General features: G+C 39.6%; 1 protein-coding gene across 3 annotated transcripts in view; it reads left to right on the top strand.

Moving 5' to 3' along the window:
- CREB5 (cAMP responsive element binding protein 5) overlaps nt 1-21043 on the top strand; it is a 439163-nt gene that overhangs the window by 313911 nt on the left and 104209 nt on the right. For all 3 annotated transcript variants that reach the window (XM_070787904.1, XM_019958835.2, XM_019958834.2), the window contains exon 6: nt 16737-16863. In XM_070787904.1, coding sequence (XP_070644005.1) covers nt 16737-16863 — 127 coding nt within the window. The remainder of the gene's footprint in view (nt 1-16736; nt 16864-21043) is intronic.

The following is a 21043-nucleotide window of genomic DNA, read 5'->3' as shown; positions in this document are numbered from 1 at the left end:
TCAAGGAGATTGTTCTCATCTCACATTAAGCTATGAACAACAGTAATTATTTAATGTCTTCTTGGTCTGTGTTGATGTACTTTAACAACCTGCTTTGCTCAGAGTTAACTCAGGTTGGAGCCCCTACCACCGATATCCCCTCTCTTTCTCTCTCACACACACGTATGTACGTGAGCCACACACACGTGTGCACATGCAGTGAGGGGGCTAACTTCTCATCTTCCCTGGAACAATTCATGTGTCCCCTTTCCTGGGATCTCTCCCTCAAAACCTCTAGGATGTCAGATATCTGTTGAGGGATTCTCCCATTATGCCTGTGCTGACTTGCGTGGCTTGTTCGTTTTCCTTACAACAGGATGGATTTCTTAAGGGCAGGGGTGATCTTTAATTCACTCTGGGCTCCTAGCACAGTTCTTGAAACATCTCAGGAACTGAGTAAAATGTTTTAAAAAAAATAAACTTAAAAAATAATTTTAGTTGTGTTTCTGTTGGAATGTATTTTTACCGAAGCCACAAAAAGTAGGTGGGACTGAAATTTCCCCTCCACAGGCCCTCTTGGGTTCTTGGTCCTCGCAGAAAATGCAAGCAGTAAAATACAGTGGAGTTTTTGCTCAGATGATGAGCTCCCTGCTTCATTTCAACTTTCTCTCCTAACCTATGTTTATCTTCAGGGTCTTATTTATATCTATTTCCTTTCGATAAAAATAGAAGCTCAAAAAAGTGAATTTACCACACGAAGGATGATACCTTTAGCTCAAGCCTGAGTTCACAGATACAGCTAAGATGCTGCCCTGCGTGTGGACGTCCAGCTAGATGTTCATTTTCTGAGTCATTGGACTTCTGAGTTTTCACTTTTTTAAGAGTATAATTAAGATAGGTTCCCAGGGATTAAAAAAAGTGAGTAAAGCAGACAGTCTATATGTTGAGACCCATATAAGGAGATTTGTGGGCACCTGCCCAAATTGAGAGAAGCATTACAAGCTATTCAAAACCTACTGAAATGTCAACACACTTTTGAAAAGGGTCCATTAGGGATGCAAATGTGTGGTTCCCTGATTATGATAAGCACTGGAAAGAAAACAGTGAAACCCATTAGGAGGCTTTGAGAACTTGGTTTTGAAGAGTGGGGAAGACAACTCTAGTTTCTGCTGAGGTCTGGGCTTCATTTCTTTCCCTAGCCCATCCCTGCATTCCGAACCACCGATTTTCCTGATTTAAATGGTCCTGAAAGTTTCTCTGCTTTCGGATAAAGCCAATTAACTCATCTGTAAATGGGCCAACTTTGAAATTCTATCCACGTCAGATAAAGTTCATTTTAATAAGGTTCATTCTCTGGATTACAAACTGTAACTTGTTTGTGTAAAGAATCTGACATCAGAAGCTCACATCAGGCGTCTGATGTATTTCTGTTTATTCTTGCATGGATTTTTCTTATAAAAGGTTCATTCTAATTTAAAATCTATAATTCTAACTGTGTAGTCTTTTCTAAATCAACTCACAGTAGGGGTATATTTCTATTTAATAATCATTTAGGGCTTTTCTGTGAAAATAACTGATTCATCTAATCAGAAGGACACCTTCAATTCTGGCAGTCTTGAGCTGTTCACACATGACGTCAAATGATATTCAGAGTAATGGGTAAATTAAATTGAGGCCTAATTTTTGTGTAATCTCTCTAAATGTAAGAAAAAAAAAAGTAATTGATTTTTCCATCTTCCTTGATCTGGAAGGAATTGTATCAATTTCCAGGACGTCATAAAACAAAATATTTAAAGTATGTTTCAAATAATAAAAAAAAGAAATTCTTAACTTAATAAAGATGTGGAATTCATTTATGAAAAAAAAAAAACACTGGCTGTGGACCAATAGGCCAGAGAGTCTGCCAGAAGTCTGCAGTAGACAGTCATTCTTGAATGTCCACTCTCTCCCTCATCACTCCTGAGCCCACTCCATATTAAGAAAATGAATTCTCTCAGCTGCACTGGACTTGGAAATCACTGATTTTGTTTACTTTGTTTTTGAGTGAAAAACCAGAAGATCTTTTTTTCCGTTTTCTGCCTTATAAGGAAAGCAGTTCACAGCACTTATAACTATAGTTCTTCTTGTCTTATTTTAACTAAGCAAGTTTTCTTGGCATATATATTTGATGCTTGGGAACCTTACATAGAAGTTATGGCTTTTGACCCTCTGGAGAGCTTCAATAATTGAAATCATTGGCAAAAAAGGAAAATACCTAACTATCCTAAGAAAGCTTCAACATTAACCTAAAGCAAAAATTAGAAGCCCTGGAATGAGCATCCCCATTAGGCTTTTGTGCTTTTCAAAAGAAATAGCCTCAAGTGTCAGACTATCAGAAAGATCTATTACTAACAGCATGTAGGTGAATATTCTGATACTCACTTTGGATCAATCATCTTAACTTCTAGAAACCTTTCCAGCTATATTATGGTATTCTCTTTTCTCTTCCATCTAAATGGAGTGGAACATTCCAGAAAGTTAGAACATAGTTTCTCAATGGTTAAAAAAAAAAGTCAGAATCACTTTACCTTTGACAGTCAAAAGATACATAGCCCCTGCCATCAGGAAGCTAGGGTCTCATGGGAAAGACTGACACTAAATAATCATACCTGTAAAAATATTGTTAGACAGCACGAAGGAAAAGCACATGGAACTATGCAGCCTTCTAAATTAGAGGCACCTGGAATTTGAGGGTCAGAGAAAACTTTAAGAAAGTGATATTTAAACTGAGATTGAAAAGATAAGTAAGAGCTGGTCAATAAAAGAGCAGATGGATAAGCATTCCAGGTAAAGGCATTAGGATGTATTCACCTTCTTGGGTAGGAAAGAGCTTGACACATTCTAGGAAATGAGTGAAAACCAGAATGGGTGAAATGTATCAAGTCAGGTTGGAGAGTAGCACTGCAGATATAAAAGAGGTAGAATGCTTAGAGGATGTTTTTATTAAATTCTAAATGCTGAGCAAAGTCATGGAAGAAGGTTGAGGAGGGAAATGTCATGATTAGATCATTCTGGCTGTGATGCCGAGGTTGGCATGGAGGGGAGTAAAATGGGAGGTAGAGCGTGTGGGAAGAACCAAGTGAGAGGGGATGGTATTTTGGACTAGGATCTCGGTAGTGGGGACAGAGCCAAGTGGATGGAGTCCAGGTCTATTTTGAGAGTGGAGAGAATAGAACTTGGTGAATGACTTGAAGCAGAGGATGAGGGATGTGAAAGTTAATGCCTGGATTCCATGAATTCACTGCTATCAAATATATTTAAGGAAATATAGGACACTTTCTAGGGAAAAGATTCTAAAGAGGATACATTGTATTATTTAGGAGTCTCTAGGAAAAAAGAACCAATAGGCAGTACACTATGAAAATATATATGACATTATAAAAAACTGGCTTACAACAATCAAAGAGGCCAAGAAGTCCCGTGCTCTTATCCCTGCTAGCTGAAGTCCTAGAAAAGCCAGGAGTGCAAATTTCAGTCCAAATTCACAGCTCTGAGAATCAGGAACACTGATATGGTTAGTGTCAGTCCAGGGGCTGGAGAAGGCTGATGTCCCAGCTCAACCCGTCTGACAGAGGGGTGGGGGAAGGGCTACAGTCAGCCTTTTCCTTTTTTTGTTCTTTTTAGGCCTTCAGCAGGTTGAATGATGCTTACATACCATGAGGAGGGCAATCTGCTTTACTCATTCACCAATTCAAATGCTAGTTTCTTCCAGAAACACCTTCACAGACACACTCAAAAATAATGTTTAACCAGATATTTGCACATCCACGGCCCAGTCAAGTTGACACATAAAATTACCATCTCAGGCACCACAGACAGGGTGCCATAGGGCTGAACCTAGGCATTTAGGGAATACTATCTCAGCTCTTAAACGGATAGGGTCAGATAGCATTTACTCCTCAGCAGTGAAAATGTTTTTTCTAGCAAGTCACAGACTTGCAGGATTTTTGTCATTCTCCGAACTGTTCTGTTGAGTCCCAGGCCCCAAGGGCCTCAGGCACCCCAGTGAAAAGACAGAACTGCGTATTTGGGGACCTGGCCTACCTTTCTCAAAGAATATTATTTGTGTAATAATTGACTAATTCTAGTGTACAGAAGAGTGAACCCTTTATTTTATGCTGATTAAAATGATCATTTTTCATATGCGAGAAGGAACCACCCCGCCACCCACCCCTCAGGACTTGTGGTTCCTGTCCTCCTTGGCTAAACAGTACCCACACCCAGGCGTCTTTGGAGCCGGCCTCTTGTTCAGGAGAAAGGCAATGTGCAGAAAAGGCTAGCGTAATTACCCACTTGTCCCTGCTTTGAGGAAAAGCCCCTCACAGCTGATGCACTGCGTCCCTTAAAGAAACAGTTCTGGGCCTCTCCATAAGCCAGGTTACCCTCTCTTGATCATATCTAACCATATACTTCTAGAGTCAAAATGTCCTTGAAGATTGTTGGCTCAGCCTCTTTATTTAATCCATGAAGAAATGAAACTCTTGAGGACACAGCCCATGATCCCCAGACAAACCGGTAGCTGAGAAAGTGGCATACTTTCTGGGATATTCAGATGCAAAGCCAAGGACTCAGTTACCTCACTGCATCTTTTTATCATCTTTAGATTGACACATTCTGTTCTGGTGAGCCACTGGTTTCCCAGGGCCCGAGGAGAAACCAAGCTGTCGTCACAAGTCACTGCAGGGATTTCTTGGGAGAACAGTGAACTCCTATGAGCAAGCATCCTGTGGCACGTGTCCCTTAGATGCACTGACAGTCACTTTCTATTTCTGTTTCTAGTAGGGACTGACTGTCGATAGCTAAAATTGACATTTACTGTGACTATAACCCTACCACAAATTAAAATCAGATCCATGTCCCTCTGGGGAAGATGTTTATTAAGCTGTAAGAAGACATCTGAAATGATACCAAATTACATTTAAACTTGAAACCCCAAATACCACATTTGTTTGGGAGCATGAATAGGGCTGTCTGGGGAATAATATGGGAAACTGAGCAAGTCACTCTCTTTGGCAAAGTGGAAGGCCACCGGGGAAGGGAAAAGTGCCTTAGAAGAGATGCTTTATACATAAACCCCTGTGTGGCTTTTAACTAATCATTTAAGCCTAAACAAAATTTCCTCCGGAATGAACTTAAAGGAAAAATAAGCCCTTTAAAACTTCCCTGCCTTTAAAGAACAGACACAGATGTTCCAATTGTTTTTATAAATACACTGAGAAGGAGGTTGAAAGAAATATCACAATAAAAAAAGCCTACCAAAATGCAAGCCTGTGTTCCAGAGTTTGACCCGGCTATTACAGACAAAAGCATGTTTGGGACCAAAAGTCTTTATATCACTTTTGCCTTTTAACATGTAGTTGTCTGCCGTCTGTGGGTGTTTGTGTGCAGTAGATGTGTTTATGCACATAGTACGGTCACGATCTCAATCTCTGAGTTTAGAATCAACTCTGTCCAAAGGGAAGCTATAACTCAGTGGCTTCTTTGCCTGTGTCCAGTCCATGTGTAGCTTTGAAAATAGCAAAAGCCCAGTTGCAAGGCTCTTTGAGATCCTTGGATGCAAAGTGCAAAGTGCATGCCAAGTGTCATTATTATGAACTTTATTGCTACTATTTTATTAAGTGTTTCAGACTAATATCAATTTAGCTTCCTGTTAAGTGCTACAAAGTGGGAGAACTTGAAAGGAGGCTTGGGAAAGACTGCCCAAGGAGGACACACAAGTTTCCTAGAAACTCTACCCCTCCCCCAATCCTCCTTTTTCAAGTCAATGATAAGTTGACTGTCCCTTCAGGATAGTATTTCAAGTCATCACAGTCCTTAAAAAGAAGACCTGTCATGGCTGTGTCATGGGGCTCCTGCTGCCAGGAAGTGAAACACCATGTACAGGGAGGTCACCTCATTAAGTCATTCGACAGACTTCCACAAGGCTCCTACTGTGTGCCGGTCCATCCCAGATGACACTCTTTCTCCAGTTTAAGGGAGAAACTGAGGCATGCTGTGAGAGCACATAGCAGAGACTAGCCTGGGCTGGAGAAAGCAGTCGGTTTCTCTAAGAAGATGATCCAGCAGGATACACCAGGACTCACAGTAATGGGAAGGACATTCAGATGCCGCAGAGAGGCTGTGTGTTTCTGTCTTTTCCCCAAACCACATCACCTTGGAACTTAGGAGAATATAGCTTTACTTTGTATATTAAAATGACACTAGCAATAATTTTATTTTCTAAAATAGACAAATCATTTCTTGAATAGAATATACACTGACCATCCTCCAAGGGCCAAGCGCACACTCAATACTATCTCATATATGATTGTCGGATCATCCTCCCAGCACATCTGTGAAGTGGGGATGGCCACCCTCTTTTGCCTCTGAGAAAGTAGAGAGGCTAAAGGATTTGTGCAGAGCGCACACTTGTGGTCCGTGGCAGGGCCAGCAGATGACACAGAGCCTGTGCCTGGTCAGCTGCACGAGGCTGCTTTATGCGATTTACTAGTTAATGATGGCAGCCAACATTATCTCTATCATTTCTGTCAGCCACTCTGACTGAAATAAGTGAAAATAATAGACCTAATTTAGGACTAGGAGAGGCCTGCCAGTTCTTCCTCCTCCTCCCTGGAAACCCTGCCAGATGGGGACGAATCTATTTTTTAAGAGTCTAATAAGAGGAAATACCAAAACCTCAGTAAGCCATTTAATTGTTTTACACTGTTTATTCTCAGGAAATATTCTGTCTTTTGACTTAAATCCCGTGTGCTGCTGTCTTATTATTGTTATTCTGCTTCAGTTGGATTTGAAAGTAACTGGTCACCATTCTCTAATATAGTCATTTAAAAATTTGAAGAACTTTATCATCATCTCCCTGTCTTTTTGTTCCTTTTACTTTCCCATGTAAAAAGAAATAGTTCTTCTGGCCCTTCAGTATTTTTCAGTGTTTCTTCAGAACCTTCTCTAATTCCTCCATACCTTCCCCTTCTCCCTCCCCCAGCCCCTCACACCCTATCCCATGTATTTTTGTTATTTGATTACAGCCTAGGTTTAGAATCTGCAGCTGTCTGTTAGCATGTAACCCAGTGAGGAGTTTGCCAGACCTAAGGCAATGTCTCTTTCCTTGTCTGTGTTTCCCTGGAGAACCAGTAAGTTACCCTGGAGCATTCCAGGTACTTTATCCTTGAAAACAGAACTTGAGAAATCAAGCTTGTAGCAGCCTAAGGTTGCAGAGTCTGCATGTGTCACAGAGTCTGTGGGTGTCATCTCAGCTGCCCGAAGCCACTCTTACATCGTTGACACATCCTCTCTCCTGCCAATATATCTGTGGAGTTAATCATTTCTACCACCTCCTCCTAAAGAGCTGAAATCACCCTGGCAAGTGGCTGTGGGGAGGTGGGTGGAAGGACTGTCATAAATTTGGTTTCCCAGGAGAGGTATTTGAAAACTGCCTAAGAGACTGTGCCTCACAATCCAAGAAGAGGTTAGATAAAGGCGTTAGTAAGGGTGACCTAGTGGGGAGGCTTGCAAAATGCAAGGATGAGTACACGTTGCCCATATGATCTTTTCAAGGGCTCTTCTGTTTTCTCTGGTGGAAATCTTTTGCAGTTGGAGCTTCTGTCATTCAGCAGCAAAACTAAGCAGTCTGTTTGGAACATAGGTATTGGGAGATTGTGCTGGGTGTGGATTCCACTACAGATTACTCATTGAACTATTGTAGCCGACAAGCTGAGAGTCCAGAAGAAATCAAAACCAAATTGCTGACTTAGAGTTGGAGGAAGGGGATATCTCTAAGCAAAGGGAGCTCTCTGCCTCTACACAACGTCTGAGCAAGTGTGTTAGTGAATGTTTTCATGAATTATTCATTTATGGTGAATGAATGCAAGCAGCAGTCCCTTGTAAACGACAAGGCTTATAATCAGAGGGCTACTTATTTGTCCTTAGGAAGCAAGGAGGAAGCTTATTAACATCTCACAAACAGGAAGAAACTTTACTTAGAGATATGTTTCTATGGAGGAAAAATTTCCCTCTAGCCAGCCAAAGAGATATATATCATTTATTTGAGCCTGCATTTAAAACCATCTTTTATGTCTTTTGAGCTGCATGTACTTGCCTTTTCTAAGTGTAACTTTATGAATAATTGATAACAACTGACAAGTTATTGGCTAATTGAAAAACCATCCCTTCATGTCTTTTAAGTCTGATCCGTGGTTAAAGCCAAACTGTTCAGGCATTTAGGATATTTTTAAAAGGGTCTTTATAAAGAAAAGAGCCTTTAACTCTTTACAAAGAAAAAAATATCAGAATTTAAAAATGATTTTTTTTTTTTTTACAAAAGTACTTCAGAAACCAATCCAACCATGTTTTTGGTTAACTTAAATGAACCAGGCTGACTGCATGACTAATTCATATTAATGGTGCAGAAATCAGTCATTAAAGAAAAAAAAAAAAGATTGATCTACTAGTCTCAGCAGAATGGCCATAAATTCACCTCTCCCCTTCTAGTACTACTTTCTCTTTTTAAAACATTTGAAAGCACTAGTAAATACCTCCTTTGCCTGAGTAGATGCAGCAAGCATGCTGTAAAACCCAGCAAAGGCTCCAGCAGAATACAGCTCTGTTAGCTGTATGACATTGTATTACCACTGCCGACTCTCTTGCAGTCAGGCTTTCATTGAAAGAAAAAGAAGTTACATTTCCAAGATATCAGATACTATATCTGTTATATAATACAGTGCATATATTGCAGTAATACTAAATTGATTTTTCTAAAAGAAAAATGGTAAATGCATGGTAAATTTAATTTAATTTAATAAAAATTAATTTCCAACATCCCTGGTGATAATGATTACAAAAGTGTTCTTGTTAGTATCAATAAATCAGTGCAAAGCAGAGATGTTCAGCTGACCACGGTGTGGGTGTCACAGGTACCTCTGAGCCCAGAGCTCTGAACATTATAAAGTGCAACCTTATTGCAGGGCGGGCATCCAATTTTTTAAATATTATATAGATTAGGGACAGATGAGTGTTCCTGAATTATTCATAGCCTTTTCTTAAGAAATGCCCCAAATGTAATGTCAAATAAGAAATTAATTTAATTCAGGCAAAAATAAATGGGTCTAGAGCTCACCTGAAACTTGAGTTTAATCTAAGGGACACTGATTAAAAAGTACAGATTACCTTGGAGGTAACCAGTTATGCTGTTCAAGAACAGAAATGGGTTATATTAAGTTGCTAATGTAAATTGGAGTTTCACAATTTGTAAATCAATTAAGTTCATATTAATTAGAGATAATTTATTGAACACTGTTCTTGCCATGTCTTTTGCTAGTCAAAGAGATCCTCAATATCTATGTTTTCATTAATTTGAGAAATATTTATTAAACATCTATTTGGTATCATGTACTTTCTTAAATTTCAGATGTGTCTGCACAGGTAAACAAAGCAGATACAATCTCTGACTTATGAAGTATATGGTCTAGTTGGGAGCAGAGACATTTTAAAAAATTCACTCAAAATTTTTAATGAATTATAATGGAGAAGCAGAGATGGTAAACTCCAAAAGGCCATGAATGCATCTGTTTTGTTCATCATCCTATTGTTGCCAATTGGACATATGTAAATGAATTCTTGTGCAAGTGATCTGATTTACCAAACAAGTTTTCCCCTCTGAAATTAAAGTGTATAGGGTCCAAAATGTATTAGGTACTCAGTTGATTTTTTGATGATTGATTGAATAAATGGGGATACGTGTTACTAGGGAAGAGTGCAGGGTACACTAAAGAGCACTCCAAAAAAGTGCTTGTTTTCCCAGTTATTGCTTCACCCATCCTGGTGTAATCGCCCAGAGAAGATTGTAGGATTACTTACGTCAATGGTCTGTGGCAGGAAGAAAGACAGTGCTTTCATAAAGCTGGAAGAAAATCATTATGGCAGATGTGTGGAGCCCATGGCCATGAGCTGGGGAGGTAGTGAAGGATCAGATGGTTCAGGACTGTGGAGCTGCATTGAGTTCTATCACAAGGATATGGGCTTACTAGTATCTCTGATGAGCCAGAGCATTTGCTGTTTTGCTTTGGCTAGTGTACTAGCTTTTCAAGACACGATGGAGTTGAGGGGCTGGGTCGAGGATAAGATGAAAATACTAAGGCAGGATTCTCTTCCTGGATGCCCAAATGTTGTGTCACCAAAGGAAAAGAGACAGAGGGACAATTCTCTCAGGGAGATTCCCGATCTTTATCAGAGGTCCTGTCTTGAGCCTGAGGAAGCTTAAAAAGGGAAATATATTTTAATTGAATTCTGCTGATGCTTTGGTGCCTTTTCTCAAGCTAACTATTTCTACTTCTTTGTAGAATTTCTACTTTCAAATTCCTTATTTGTTAAAAGGGGAAATACTGTATTCCCCTGCCAGCCAGCTTCAGGAGCTTGGCCATAAGACCTGGTACAGAGCATGAGCTCATTCTGAAAGATAGAAGTAATACGATGTCTTTGAGAATGGGGGCCAGATAGCTTTCTTGTTTCCCCAGTTATTACTTCTGTTGGATTTCTGTCATTGTTTTCAGGAAAAACAAAATACTGAGGACTGATCTCTCAGGAACTAGTTTGGTTCCATTTTGAGGAAATATTTTCAAGGCTCCTTTCTGAGAAATACTGTGAAGTCATTTTGCAATTCTGTAAAATCATTGGTGGGAAGAATCCACTTGACTTCATAGAAGAGTTTGGGATTCTAAAGTTAATGCATTTTAAAACAAATATATATGTATGGAGTTTGGAACATTTTTACATTTGTTAGATTGTAGTTCTTCAGTTAAAGCTAAGGATGGATATTCTTTAAGATTTCAGCCTTACTCACTGCTTTCACTGCTGTGGGTCTGGATTCAATCCCTGGTAGGGGAACTAAGATCTCTCCCCAGCACATATAAACACAACAGAAGATTCTAGCCTTAAGCCACAGTTTCTTGATTGAGTATAGTAATCAATCTGTTGTTTGGGTAGTGTCTCAGAATAATAATAATAATAGAAACAAAAATAACCACAACTAAATTTTAAGCATATTCAATATATTTAACATATGATAACTCATTTAATGCCATGAGATAAATATCTCTCTCACCCCATTTTGCAGTTGAGAAAACAGAGGTACAGAGAAGTCAAGTAACTCTGCCCAAGGTTTCATAGCTAATAAGTGGCAGAGCTGAGATTCCAATTTTGGCAGACTAGCTCCTAAGCCCATGTTCTTCAGTACCCCATTTTATAATATATTTAGTACCTAGGGAAGAAATCCGGAGAAAGCAATGGCACCCCACTCTAGTACTCTTGCCTGGAAAATCCCATGGACAGAGGAGCCTGGTAGGCTGCAGTCCATGGGGTCGCTAAGAGTCGGACACAACTGAGTGACTTGACTTTCGCTTTTCACTTTCCTGCATTGGAGAAGGAAATGGCAACCCACTCCAGTGTTCTTGCCTGGAGAATCCCAGGGACGGGGGAGCCTGGTGGGCTGCCGTCTATGGGGTCGCACAGAGTCGGACACGACTCAAGTGACTTAGCAGCAGCAGCAGGGAAGAAATCAACTACATGGTCTTTCCATTTCACATTCTATTTGATTATCCTGGCAATTTGCTTTCTTTACAAAACAAGAATTTATATTTCTTTAAAAAATTTCACTTAGGAGAAGAATAAATATTTCTCACTACAAACTGCCTTCTCTTTAAATTTAAGAGTTTAACATTCCCCTCTTTGTTTTAAAATATAAATTTATTTATTTTAATTGGAGGCTGATTACTTTACAATATTGTATTGCTTTTGCCATACATCAACGTGAATCCACCACGGGTGTACACGTGTTCCCCATCCTGAACCCCCCTCTTTAACTCTTCAGTCTCTGTATCCCAGACAGAAATTAGTGTGGTAAATTAGGCCACAACAGTTCATTTAAGAAGATTCAAAAGAAATACAACTTTCTTTTCATAAGCAAATACAAAGATAGTGGGCAGCAAACTTTCTCTAATCTGTGTGTGAACTCATGTTATATTTAAATGAGAATGAAGTGTGGGCTCCATAGAATGGATTGGATCCATTTTCAAGAATTTCTCTCACTTTTTAGGACACCTTCTATTTGGAATTTAATAACTAAGCACTGTATGAGCTCAATTTCATTTAATATAGATACACTGACCACCTACTTTGTGCTAGGTGCCAGGTTAAGTGCTGTGGACACACCAGTGAGCAGTAAAGAATACCCTTATCACTATAAAACATATAGCCTCACTAGATTAAGAACATATCACTTTCAGTTCAAGTCCTAGAATCTGAATTTTAGAGCTTCAGGGGATTTCCAGATGGCCTGTAGTCTGATCCATTCATTAAACAAATGATGAGATGGAAAGCCTAAAAGTTAATTAAGAAAGTTTCTTCTCCAGAATCAGAAACTCTAATAGCAATGGCATCTGTATCTCCTGCTCCTTGCCCACCATTCCTGCTGTTTTTTTGCTTTCAAGGTTTTTTTTTTTACAGTCTGCCCCCACCCTCAACATCAGGTTCTGTTGTTGTTGTTGTTGTTTTGTTTTGTTTTTTATCTGCTCTAGATTTCTTAGATGGCTGTGCTCTGACTTTGATGCTAATATTGCTCTTCCAATTTTCCAACCTAATTTTTTTCATCACTTATTTTTTCCCTTTGCCTGTCCACATACCTGGCCTATCTGCCTGTCTTAAGAGTTTAATAACTGATCCCAGGAAGTAATGGATCTGGTGAAGAACTGGGAAAGAAGAGCAGTCTGCTATGACTCTCCTGAGATCTTGCAAACAAAAACAATGGCCCTTGGCTCCTTAAAGATAGTGGGCTTGCACAAGGGCAGGGAAGACCAGCAGACTTTACTGATACTCCTAGACTGGATGCCATCCTTTGGAGGGAAAAACAAGGACATGAAATCTCTTGCTGTGGTACCTATCATTCTGCTAAGGACAATGAAAACAGTCTGTCATCCCTGGCATCTTAATTGAAAGAAAATCTTACATAGATTTCAGCCGTAAGCAGTATGTTTATACAAGTGTATAAAAGAGGAATAATCTGTCAAGTTGGAAAACTCTTAATGCTATAGGACTCAGTTTCATAATTGAACAATCCAACATGAGCTCACACATCTTACCTTGTTCCATGCCTCAATAATTTTTAGTAGAAATTCTTTACCTAGAGGCATATGCTTATTAAAAAGGAGGCTCGGCTTGCAAGTCTGGAATTATTAGCTCATGGCAACAAGCCTGCACTGGAGCAAAACTGTTGAGTCTTTGTTTTCACAACTTTACCACAATTTGCCATCTTATTTTCAGAGCCTTGCTGATGCGTTGTTTGGGAAGTTTTTTTTTCTTTAAAGGAATAAAACAAAATTTCACATGGATGAGTGACTTCTCATGTTAGCAGAATTTTACTACTTCACTGGAAAGTTCAGGCAGCAGTGTGAATATCAAAGGAAATGGGCCATGGATTTATTTTAGTATAATAAAAATCAATAATACCTTAGTTATGGGAGGCATCAAGGTGTGATGGAGGAAGCCCTCTATTGCAAGTTGAATGTAAGTCGTACTTTTTTTCATGACCCATATGACCTTGGGCAAACTTAAATGTTTCTGAATTCATCTTACTCCTGAGTAACATGGGAGTAATAGGACTTACCTACCACACTGCATTGTTTCAAGTCCCATGAAGGTGAAAATATTTAGAAAAATATGAAGCAACGTATAAGTGCAATATGAAAATTTTATGAGTGTATTAAATAATAACTATTTTTATATGTATGAAGGGAATTAAACAATGCAAGTATTCCAATAACACTTAGCTTCAGTGATCTAAATATTCTGGACAAATGATTATTTCTCAAGCCAAGCTACATAATTACCTCATTCTAGGCCTTTGTATAGCTAGTGATTGGGTAGGCATAGGGTTTTATTGTTGCTGTTGCAGTTTTTTTAATTTTAAAAGCCTATGTAAGAAGTCTAGGAAATTCTATTGGTTTTGTAGGTGGGGTTGGGGAAATTACTTACAGAATCTGTGTAAAACAGTAATTCAAAATTATTCAGAATTCAAACATACAGGCTTCCCAAATAACCGTTTTCCCTTCCGCTGTATTTTGCCAATTTGTCTGATTGGTATCATTGGTAATTATTATTATAGTCCCAGGGGAACCTCGTACCCTGAAAAATTTTCTTAATTAATGAAGGAATATTTAATATTTAAAAATCTAGGAGATTTATGCATGGTGTGGAAATAACTGACCTAATAAGAGCACTGAATTAAATGAAACATACTATTCCCCAATTATTCTATACAACTGGGAGTTTCCCACAGTTTGGGAGAAGAATGAAAACTTATTTTAAATTTAATTGCTTTTGCATATTCATTTGCATCACCATTAAGTTGTTTAATTGATTTCTTTAAAAAAATAGACCATCAATAAAAGCTGATAACCAGGATTATCATTAATATGTTGGAAACAAAATGTAAATGATGATAATGTGTTGCCCTTGCTTATAAGGATGATACTTCACATCAACATAATCAAATATTTTTAGTTGTTTTTGATAACAGTTCTCAAGTGGCCCTAACTGTCTATACTCAAATTATTACCCTGGTGACTAGAGGGGCAGGCATATGGTTGAAGACTGTATGTATGTATATATAGATTTATGTATGATATGTATGTATGTATATAGATATCTATATCTATTTATCTGGATATTTTTTAATGAATGGATGGATGTATATTTAACTATCTGTAGGGTCTCGTTATGAAACTGGGGAGTTCAGATTATTAATCTTATACTTAGAAGAAGTGACCATTATTAAACATGCTACACTTTGATATATAGCTATTTTCTTTTTAGCAAAGGTCCCAAACAAAACATTAAGACTGAAGAATAAAAAACAAAAGTTGTCTGTTGGTCAAGCAGCATTTTATACTTCTCTGACTTGAGCTCTGAGTATCAGAGACTTTTGACCCAGTGATATTACAACTATAGAAATTTGGAGTGATTGAAAGCAGCCATTTCCTAGACTTATAAAAGCTGAAGGGCCGTCAAAGGCCTTGCTAATCCTTACTGTTCATCTGTACTACAGAGGTCCCAAGTGTACATGTCAAGAAATATCCATAGTACTTCATTTGCTTTTCTAAAAACACCCATGTCATTGTTACAAGCTTCTCAGCTTAGCCTATCTATATAACCACTCACACACATCCTGTTAATAGAACTGGTTGTAATTTGTGTACATCACCATAAACTCTGTGTAAAACTTTTATATTTTCTTATATTTTCAAATACACAACTTCCTAAACATATATATCTAGGACTAACTTAGGACTAATCCTTCTATGATATGTGTGACTGTGATAGCTAGCCGTGTTTCCAATGGAGATTTCAGGCAAAAAGAATGGAAAACTGAATCTTCTTTGGAATCATAACAGCAATGTGAAGGAAGAATATCTTGGCATTCTTTCCCCCAGTTCAGGCTCTGTGAGTCACCCATGGGAGGCACATGAGCTCCAAAGAAGAGGTTCTTCATGCTGTCCTTCCCTGAAACACAGGAAGGCATTGCCCTGCAGAGAACATCTCTCTGCAATCTTTACCCAGCTCTTAGCTTAAGAGATTTTTTTTTTTTAAGAAAATACATTAATTTGGGAAGCACTATTTTTCTGTCATGGCATTGAGGATAAGATGCTTTCACATGAAGACTCAGAGGTTCTGAGGGGTGTTTATTTATTTGTTTGTTTTGTTTGTTAAGTCATTACTTCAATGGTTTGACATTTATATGGCTCCCCAGAGTAAGAGCATCAGGATATTGAGAATTGAGCCAAGGAGGTTATTTGTTTGCCATTTTTAATAAACACAAATAATTCCCCTTTTCCCTCAGCCCCACATTCCCTGGCTCATTAAATCAATTTAAGGCTCTTAAATTTTTTTCTGGCAAATTGAAGCAAAAGAACTATGTACTCCCCCAAGGAAAGCTTACCCGAGACCTGCAGATCAGGCTGAAATCAATTTCTGTCAAAGAGTCTAACACCTTGAGTTATTACAAAGAGGGGTCAGGAATTGGGGGCTGGGCCCCAGACTCGCCCCAAGAAAGACTTGTTGCATCGTGTGAACCGTGATCTAGCTATTTTGGTTTGTGACCTGGCTTTGTGTTTTTTTCCCACTCAAAGTGGAGAATTATGAAAAAGTCACAACAGATTTCTATTGGGAAATTATGAATGAAGTTGGCTCTGCAAATCCAGAGAGTGAAAGTATATCCAGAGAAAAGCCAGGCAGGCTTCCAGGCAGAAGTTTGGGAGAATGTTATAAAACAAATGCACACAGGTCTCAGGCTCTAAGATCCTCCAGAGGGCAGAGACCTCAGAGTAAACATGCAGGATGTACTACCAGGTCCCTTCTCTTTCCTAAGAGGCAAGGGTTGTAGGAGATTTACTGGCTTGTTGTCTATTGACTATCAGTTAGATAACAGAGGTCAGGAAATGAAGTGGAATTTGATGTATTAACTAGGAAGCAGCAAAGGAAGCCAGGCTTGTATTTTATTTGTTATTATTTCCCTAATATCCTCAATTATGTGGCTCCCATCAGGGAATCTGATCTGCTGCTCATGTAATGGTATTGTCCCCACTGGTTCTGGACTTGAAAAACTGGCAGTGAATCCCCTGCCTAGAGTATCAGGAATAATGTTTGCTATTTTTTCTTTCTTTTTTTGTTCCCAGGCCTGTCCCAGGCTCTCTATCTTCTCTGCTCCATCTTCACAACAGACAGAGACAGCCCATGCCAGCCTCCATGCCTGGGACCCTGCCCAACCCTACAATGCCGGGCTCTTCTGCCGTCTTGATGCCAGTAAGTTCTTCTTTCTGCTGAGGCTTGCCCCATTTGGAAAAGTACAGGAAGTGTGCAGATCTAAGCTGATGGGGAAGGAAAGAGCTTCTTATGGATGGAGAGTTGAGCTGGGTGCCAGTTTGCTCTAAGTGCCTAGTTGTGTATCCTTGGGGATCTTGCTGGCTTCTCCATCCTTCAGTGCTTCCATAATGAGGCATGGTTTCATCTTCTTGCTGGTGACAAGTGAGTTTGTAGTACTCAGGGAATGGGATTTGTCCAGGGACATGGGAGTGTATGACTACTCCAAAGTCTATAGCTTGGGTTACATATAGTGTCCTTAAATTGCCAGTGAGTGGTCTAGCTGGGACTCAGAGTGATAATGACAATAATAACAATAATAATGATGGTACGTAATAAGTGCTAACACATATGCATGCATATTATGTTTTATTAATGATGCTAGCAGCATTTACTGAATGCTTACCTTGTGCCGATCACTCTCTAACCACTCCATTAACCTGTGAAACAACCCTCTCAGGTACATACTATTACTATCCCCATTTGTGAATGAAGAAAGTAAGAAGGCAAGAAACGAGCTTGGCTGAGAAGCAGTGCCATTGAGTTTCAAACCTAGGAGTTCTCTCTCAACCACTACATGATCCATACATTCTCTCCTTTCACTCACAACAAATCTCTGAGGTATGCACTGTTCTTACCCTTACTTTGCAGAAGAGGAAACCAAGGCACAAGAGGCTGAGAAAGGTGGTTAAGTGACAAAGTCAGTAAGAGCTTATTGTTGTTCATTCACTAAGTTGTGTCTGATTCTTTGTGACCCCATGAACTGCAGCACGCCAGGTTTCCCTGTCCTTCACTATCTCCCTGAGTTTGCTCCAATTCATGTCCATTGAGTCAGTGATGCCATCCAACCATCTCATCCTCTGTGACCCCCTTCTCCTCTCGCCCTTAATCTTTCCCAGCATTAGGGCCTTTTCCAGTGAGTCAGCTCTTCGCATCAGGTGGCCAAAGTGTTGGCGCTTCGGTTTCAGTATCAATAAGAGCCAGTGAGTGACAGAATCAGGTTGTAGATCCAGGTGGTCTGACTTCTGAGTTATTACACTACACCTCCCTGAAAATAGTAGATTCACATAGAATGAAGATTCAGACTGTTTTAGAGCTAACCTGCTCTCCTGCCATGGGATCCCCACTGTGTATATCTTCATCCTCCCTGGCACTCTGCCTCAGTGCACATGCCTAGTGTTACCATTTTCAGGGACATAAGGGTTCTCGAAAGCCCTGGAGGTGACATGACAATTCAATTAAAATCCTCCCACCACAATATCGGGAATATTTTGCAGAACGTTTTTAGCATTCTAAGGAACTGTCTACATTTGCTATTTCAGTTTGTTCTCACAGCAGTCCTGTGGGAATATGACTGCAGTCATTATCAATATACTTACTTTACCAATGGAAAGCTGAGGAGTACGACATTGGAGGGATTTGTCTAATGTCACACAGCTTGTAACGGAAGAGTTACAAGTTACAAGTGACTAGGATATGCATCTCTCCTCATGTTTTGCAGCTCAGATCATCCCAGAATGAGGAATTTGCTCATTTATCTGGAAGCAGGGAGATGGAGAAAGGCTCGATGGCCCAACTGTAGAGACCTAGGTCTTCCCACTGTAAGTGTCAGGTAGTTCAGGCTAGAAAGATTCTTTGCAAAATGTCAGAAGGACAGCTGAGCTGGCTGACTACCTGCCTCGCTCCACCTTAAACATTTTGGATGAAGGAAAGCAGCACCACCCACACTGCAATCCTGGATTTCATTCAACCTCACCAAAATTGCAAGAGACTTCTACCACAAGCTGTTTTCATCTAGGCTTTAAATCCTTCATTTAAAATTGTTTCCTTTCAGAAATTCTAGGTGTTGTCCAGAAAAATATCACTGCAGTGATATTTTTTCCCAATTTGAATAAACTGTGTACCATTCCCAGGGGCAAAGGTGGGACATTTAGGCTGCAAAGACCCAGAGAAAAGGTTGCCTGGCACTGGTTTCCACTGTATCAGTTCATTGTACAATAGAGGAGTAGAACAGAAAACGAGTCTTTAAGGTTTTAACGAGAAGTCATATACTTGAAAATTTTTTAAAATGTTGATGCTTCAGAATAGAAGCCAAGGATCAAGTACATGTTAAAGAGCTACTGTAGATAACAGAGTCAGAAGTTCAAACCCATGTCCGTGATATGTACAACTGTCATGAAAATAGTGTCCATCTAGAGTGGCGATTCTTCACTGGAATCAGTTTTGTCCTCCAAGGGATGTTTGGCAATATCTGAAGACACTGTTCATTGTCACAACTTGGGAAACGTGCTGTGGGCATCTAGTGGGTCTTGGTCAGGGATGCTAAACAGTGTACAATGCATAGGACAGTTACCAGGACAAAGACTTATTTGGCTCAAAATGTCAATAGTGCCAAGATTGGGAAGCCATTATCTGGAGTGACACTAATGTAACTAATGAAAATGAATGCAAGATATCTAAAAGCACATACTAAGAGTTTTCAGTTCAGTTGAGTCACTCAGTCGTATCCAACTCTTTGCAACCCCATGAATCACAGCACGCCAAGCCTCCCTGTCCATCACCAACTCCCGGAGTTCACTCAAACTCACGTCCATCGAGTCGGTGATGCCATCCAGCCATCTCATCCTCTGTCATCCCCTTCTCCTCCTGCCCCCAATCCCTCCCAGCATCAGAGTCTTTTCCAATGAGTCACCTCTTCATATGGGGTGGCCAGTGGAGTTTCAGCTTTAGCATCATTCCTTCCAAAGAAATCCCAGGGCTGATCTTCTTCAGAATGGACTGGTTGGATCTCCTTGCAGTCCAAGGGACTCTCAAGAGTCTTCTCCAACACCACAGTTCAAAAGCATCAATTCTTTGGCGCTCAGCTTTCTTCACAGTCCAACTCTCACATCCATACATGACCACTGGAAAAACCATAGCCTTGACGAGACGGACCTTTGTTGGCAAAGTAATGTCTCTGCTTTTCAATGGTCACTAAGAGTTTTAGGGCCTAGAAGTTTGGGCCCTTTATTCCTCATTATCAGGTTGCCAGCCCTTGTGCTATAATTTTAGCTTGTCAAGCATGGACTTTCCATAGAGTTCTTATGTTCCCTGGCATAAAAGATTAGTTTATATCTGTAGATGAAGGTGAGATTCTTAACTGATTTGTGGTACATGCTGTTAGGCTATACATTTCACAAAGCCCTAGGTCTGAAATAAATGATGAATCTGTTCATTCATTTATTTCTTAAACTTTTGTTGAGCTCCTTCTAAGGGCCAAGCTCTGTGCTAGATGCTGAAAATGTGGTGAAGGCGAAAATAGGCTTTGCCTTCCAGGAGTTCACTGGGTCAGGATTTCTGATCTTGAAAGTCACAAGCTGAAATTATTTGGGAATATGAATACCCGTTTATGATTGCAAAAGCCTAGTGGACTGCAGACATTTTGGCTCCTGTTTTCCAACTTATTTCAAGGGAAAAGAAGAAGCTCAAAAAAGATGATATCCTTTACCTGGATGTTTTACGTACAGTGCTCAGTATTGCTTAGTATTCAGCAAAGCCACTCCCGTCTTCTGACCTCTTCATTCTAGTCCACTCATTAAAGCCACACTCATGGGCAGAGCGTTTATTAGCACAAAGCACCAAATAGTTGTTTTGAAGAGGCTCTTGGTAACCCCATATAATTACTTACGTGGAAAAATGCAATTTTTTTAAGATAGAGAAACCAGCCCTGTTTTTAGTATTCTGTTTAATTTGTGAGTCATAAGGTAGAAACAGTCATAGCCTGTAACTTTTCCAAAAAGTAGGCAGCATGGCTGACTCTGAATCCAGAAGCAGAAAGCAGGCTACTCTCACTTCTTTGTAAAATGGTGGCTCCAAAGCATGATGGAAAACCCTGGACAATCATGTGTCCTTCTGAACAATCCTCCTTCCGAAAACTGAAAGCAGAAACTCCTTTGGATTTTATTTCTCTTTGGGAGAAGGTCACTAATTGGAATAAAGGGTCAAATGCTAATCCCACTCCCCTACCCACCAGCCTCTGGAAAGTGGAGGTTATAAGTAATAAGCGTTTTTTAGAGAAATCTCAATGACTTAACAATTAGAGTATACAAATGTACTTTATTGCACTGAACTGTACACTTAAAAA

Source organism: Bos indicus, chromosome 4, assembly GCF_029378745.1.
Source record: "Bos indicus isolate NIAB-ARS_2022 breed Sahiwal x Tharparkar chromosome 4, NIAB-ARS_B.indTharparkar_mat_pri_1.0, whole genome shotgun sequence".
Lineage (NCBI taxonomy): Eukaryota > Metazoa > Chordata > Mammalia > Artiodactyla > Bovidae > Bos > Bos indicus.
The sequence above is the reverse complement of the archived record's forward strand: the minus strand, read 5'-3'. Positions and strand labels throughout refer to the sequence as shown.